Source organism: Ursus maritimus, unplaced genomic scaffold (assembly GCF_017311325.1).
Source record: "Ursus maritimus isolate PB19 unplaced genomic scaffold, ASM1731132v1 scaffold_22, whole genome shotgun sequence".
NCBI lineage: Eukaryota > Metazoa > Chordata > Mammalia > Carnivora > Ursidae > Ursus > Ursus maritimus.
Genome location: NW_024424675.1, coordinates 23,304,698 through 23,310,189, shown reverse-complemented (window position 1 = coordinate 23,310,189; position 5,492 = coordinate 23,304,698). Strand labels below are relative to the sequence as shown.

Below are 5,492 nucleotides of genomic sequence, written 5' to 3'. Positions count from 1 at the left end.
AGAGAGAGAGAGAGAGAGAGAGAGACCTGAAAGAGGTTGTCACAGACTCTCACTTACCATCCGTTAAGCTTCCAGCAAGATCTGTGGGACTTGGGTCCTGGGCTGGAGTCCCCTCCAAAAGCAGGGTCTGGTCCAGGGGCAAGGGCTGGGCGTTCAGCAGGGCTGTGGTCTGGGCCAGCAGCCCGCAGAAGACAATGAGGCCCCCAATTTGAAACATCTTCTCTCTTGGTATCTATGGACAGAATGGCGGGTCCAGTGTAGTACGGCTATCAGAGAGGAACCCATCCACCATCTGCCCCCGACCTCCAGAACTCCAGGGAGTGAATAGCAGTAGCTGACACTACTCAGCATTTCTCCTGGGCCGGCCGTCAGGCTGAGCACTCCATGCTCAGTAACTGATTTCGTTGTAACCGCCCCTAAGACGTGGGCGCTCATCACCTGCAGTGCACAGGTGAGGAGAGGGCAGTCTGTGAGTTAGGTGACTTTCCCCAAGGCTGTAAGCACACAACAGGAATAGAATTTGAAGCCAGATCTGTCTGACCCAGAGGCCTCTGTTTAAATTAAACTGCCATCAGATTTACTCTCCATTCATCTGGCCTTGCTTGCAATGACCTGAATCATTGCCCCTAGTTTTCACTCTCAGGCAAAGCAAATGAAAAGGCTGAGGGACTGAACTGCTTTGCTATTATCCCCATTAAGGCTTTGGCCCGGTTGTAGCATGTGATGGTTTGTGGAAGCCCTTTTAAATCACGGAATATCAGAGGTTGCATGGCCATAGCCACCATTTCATCCAGACCAATGCTGGAGAGATCCTGGGGCCATTCAAAGTCGTCATTGCATCAGGAGAATCAGGGAGCCAGAGACGGGTAGTGATTTTCCCAAGGTCACACAGCAACGTGATGGCAGAATTATGATTGGAGATAGGTCTCTGACCCCTCCAGACATACACACTGTCTTTTCTATACCTTTCTCTTCTCCCGCAAGCTAACCTGAACAAAGTTTGGGGGCAACCTCTGACATCTGGCTGCCTTTTGCACTGTTCCCTCCCAGGTATCACCAACCTTCTCCTAGGTCTGTTAGGTAGCCAGCAAAGGTGCTGAAAGCTTCTTTGGGCAAAATTCCATCAAGTGGCTGGTTCAGCCAAAGCCCCACTCTCATTGCTATGGCTGGCTGGAATTGAAAGGGCTTTTTGGTACAAAGGGCCAGTTGTGGCCTCCCTGGGGAGATAAACTTAGATTGTGTTCTCTGAATGTCTTTTGGGAAATAGACCTTTTATATATAGTGCAATGGAAGATAAGGACCCTCGTCCCAGAAAAATGCATCAAAATGTACAAAATGGGGTGGATTTTAGGAGGTTTGTGGATGATGGTCTGAATCCACAATGGCAACCTCAAGTTAAAACTCGCGCCATAGAGATTTGGATTTAGGGTAAGGAGAGCATGCTCACGAGAGAACCCTAACACGGGATTTCGGCAGTGTGCTCCTGCAGCCACGCTCTCCCCATCCCCATCAAATCCTCTTTTCTACTTTTCCACATTCAAACCTTACATCGATGGCACCGTCTCTCAGGGAAGCAGAGTGAATGGCTGTTCCCATTCCCCTGATAATCCCTCTGAAAAAGACCCCCGACAAGCAATCCTAAATGCAGCCAGCCAGTGCCCATCCCGCAGCAAGGAGCCCGGCAGCCCTGCCACCGAGGGTAGTGGAGTGGGCATGGGGCAGGAAGGTCTCACCCGGCTTCTCGGAGGTCCTGGTGGCTCTCCTGCTCGCCTCTTCCCTCTCCTGCTCGCTTCTGCCGTGGAGCTAGCGTCCTTTATAGTGTGCAGATCAGGAAATGCGCGATTGGGTGATGGGTTTCTAGATAATTCAGAATTCTGCGATCTGGTGGTGTCTTTCAGGGCTCTCCAAAGTAAATAATTGCCAATCACATTAGTAGGTGGGACAGTTAAGCCACTTGATGGGCAAGTTAAACAGAGAAAAACTTGAGATGGGAGTGTTACTCAAGACTTTATGGTTTCCTGAGCAGGGCTGAGGCGGGGGGCCTGTGCTCTGAGGCGGCCTGGTAGATCACGTTTGGAATGCAGGGAGAGGCAGCCCCTGGCACCTGGGATGGGCCTGAGTCTCTTCACCGTTCCTGGTTTAATTCTTTTTCTCCATTTGGAGGATTCTTGTGCCCAAAATGTTAAAAGATTCAAACTGCCTCTGACTTTCCTATATCTGGGGTCTCTTGCAGGACAGTTGTGTGCAGGGGGCTGTCCATCCTCATCAGAACCCTGGGAGGGAGGGCATGCTGCTCTTCCCCTTTGCAGAGCAGAAAATGGAGGCACAGCAGGGCAAGTGCCCTAAGATAGGGTGGGGCAGAGTCAGAACTTCTTGCGTTGGATGATTTCAGTGAAACACTGTCAACAGCTAACACTTGCCGAGCTCTTGCTGAATGCCAGCCCGGCTTTGTTTTCCACAGATGGCATCCCCACGAATCCTCCCAAGGGTGTGGGCTGGGAATGAGTACCCCTCTTTTACAAGGGGAAAACTGAGGCTTTGTGGTGCGAGGGGACACGTCCAGATGCACACAGCGGGCCTGGGGCCAGTGCCTTCACACTGCAGTCTGTTCTCTGAATCACTGTGCCGGGACATGAAGACGCCTTCCATACCCTCACTGTCCATTTTGCTTTCCTGCATGTCGTGATCCCATGAAATTTCACGTTTATACCCTGGAGAAGTCTTTCCGGGTTGCCAGGCCTGAAGGATGCAGTGGCATCCTGGTTTCTACCTTTACCCTTTCTTCTTCCCTTCCCGAAATGAGGTAATTAATAAGCCATTTGTCCCCACCACTCGGGTTTTGAATCCGTTTTGCAGCTGAAACCTTTGAGACATGGAGAGATCAAGGTCTTAGACTGGTGAGAGCAGCTCTTGCCCTGCAAAACCTAACCTTGTGAGTAAAAGCAGAAAGTAGGGGAAGAGACGCCTATTTATTGAACACCCACTACGTGCCAGATGCTCTCCCAGCTGAACCTCATCTTTGTCAGGAGTGGTTGGTATTGTTGCCCCTCAAAGGTCAGATGAGGAGACTGGGGTTCAGAGAGGGAGACATCTACCCAGGGACGCACAGGAAGTGAATGGTGGAGTCTAGACTCACCCCTCTGTCTCACGCCCGTGGAATCGATGAGCCATGCTGCCCTCCCTCATGCCAGCCTTCACTGGCACTGCTCTCCTTCCTGGCAGGGTCTGGCCGGTGCCTCCAAGGGGCTCGTGCCATGGCTCTGAACTCACTTATCCGCTGAAATGCTCTCTAGACTTTTCCCACAGCTTGTGTGTTGTCAGCCATCCTCAAAGGGGTCTCATTTTTTGTTATCTTGGTACAACTCTCTTGGGTTGGTTCAGACTGCTACTATCTTTGTGGGGGAAACTGAGGTTGATAGGTCGAGGGCCTGACTGAAGTTTGTGCAGCTGATTCCTGGACAGTTAACAGCCTCTGTTTTGAAGCCAGAAGGCTGCATGTGTATTACGCAGAGAGGGGATGGGTCTGGGTGCAGATGGCCCTGATTCAAATCCCGTGACCCCGGGCAGGTGACTCTAATCCCTTGAACTTCAGTTCGCTCATCTGTACAACGGGAGGATAGTATCTACCTCGCTGGGCCGTGGGGGATGAGGTCTGGGGAGCAGGCAAGAATCTGGTTCATTACCATTAGTGTCTCTGTTTTTCTTTCTCATGTATCTGTAGCTTAGTTACCATTTCAAATGCCAGTTTGCCAGGTAGCAGAAACCTCTCCATTTTCCTCTGGGGTTTTAGTTCTGTCCCAGTGGCTTTATTTGTATCCAGGCATCTAAAGGAGGCTGCCCTGTCCCTCTTCTGGTTGGGAATGGGGACACATCCACATGCCACCTGGCCCCCCTTATTGCCGGGACACTGTGCTTCCCTCCTGCCCAAAAGTCTCCCTTAGACTTAGCATTTACTGCTTCTTCCCTGTTGGATCCTCAGAATTGTTTCTCAGTTCCTTGGGCCTCAGGCAGGACTGTGGGGGTCCACCCCAGACCATCTCCCTGGACCCACCTAGACCCTCCAGTTAACCTTCTCTCCCTGGGGTCTTGTCACCTCTTGGCTCTAGAAGGGGACAGGGGCACAGATGCCCCCCCCCGCCCCTGTTCTTGAATCCAGCACACCAACTTAGGGTTTCTGATGTCCCTCCTCCCCTGCCGAGTTTTGCCTGGAGAGTAGCAAGGGCACCAGACACTTTTCAGAATGCACTAGAACTATGTTCTCTTCAATGTCTCTTGGACTTGCAAACTTCCCCCAACCTAACATGGAAAATTTTCTAGTCTTGGAGGCAGGAAATCTTGCTTCAATTCATTATATATATATATGCTATTTTATGCCCTGAGTTTTGAAATGAAAAAACCCCGGCTTAAAAATTAAAAAAAAAAAAAAAAACAACAACATAAAGGAAAATCGGCTTTTTCCCCTTTTGGTGTATAGTTCCGTGAATCTTAACACATGTATAGTTTCACGTAGCTGCCACGGTAATCAGGATATAGAGCGGTTCTGTCACTCCCCAGACACCTCATGCTGCCCTTACCCACTGGCAACCACTGATTTGCTCTCAGTCACTACCTTTTTGTCAAAGACCCAGGCTTTGGAAACTCACAAACCTTCTCTTCACTTCTGCCGGAGTTGCCCTTCCTTGAAACCACAGGAGCTGCATGTCCCACTGCCCTGAGGGGGGCAGGGGCGTGGGGCATCCGGAGACGTGAAAGGTCACACTGCTAATGTTTCAAGACCATGTTTTCCACCTTGGTGACGTCGGTGCCTTCAGAAACTGTAGGTGGTGGCCTTTGCTTCCTCCGTCTTGGCGGGGAGCTGGTTCTGGTTGCCCGGGAGCAAGATCAGATCAGGCGCTGCACTGGAGAGGGATCTTCAGGTGTCCTTGGAAACCCCAGTGGTTTTGTTGAGGGGCAGAGGCAAAAAGGGTTCACGGGGAGCTGGGTGCCCAACTTTGATGAGAAAATGTATTTTCTTTTTTTTTCTTGATTTTTTAATTAGTTTCAGAGGTAGAATTTAATGATTCATCAGTTGCACACAACACCCAGTGCTCATTCCATCGCATGCCCCCCTTAATGCCCGTCACCCGCTTACCCCATCAACCCTCCCCTCCATCAACCCTCAGTTGTTTTCCTAGAGTTCAATGTCTATTATGGTTTGTCTCCCTCTGTGTTTTCATCTTATTTTATTTTTCCTTCCCTTCCCCGTGTTCATCTGTTTTGTTTCTTACATTCCACATATGAGTGAAATCATATGGTATTTGTTTTCTCTGACCGACTTATTTCACTTAGCATAGTACCCTCTAGCTCCATCCATGTCATTGCAAATGGCAAGAGAGAAAATGTATTTTCTTAAGCAGAGTTTGCTTAAGTCCCATTTACCTCGGAGAGGAATTTCCCACCTACACTGGCAGCTAATGATAGTAATAGTTTTCTACAAGACCCTAGAACTCTAT

The 5,492-nt window shown here is 50.0% G+C and overlaps 1 protein-coding gene across 1 annotated transcript in view; it reads right to left on the bottom strand.

Annotated features, from left to right (window-relative positions):
• Positions 1-217, bottom strand: part of BPIFA1 (BPI fold containing family A member 1) — a 4,407-nt gene extending 4,190 nt beyond the window's left edge. Inside the window, exon 1 of the mRNA XM_008703205.2 lies at positions 58-217. Coding sequence (XP_008701427.2) covers positions 58-217 — 160 coding nt within the window. The remainder of the gene's footprint in view (positions 1-57) is intronic.
• Between the last annotated feature and the right edge of the window lie 5,275 nt (positions 218-5,492).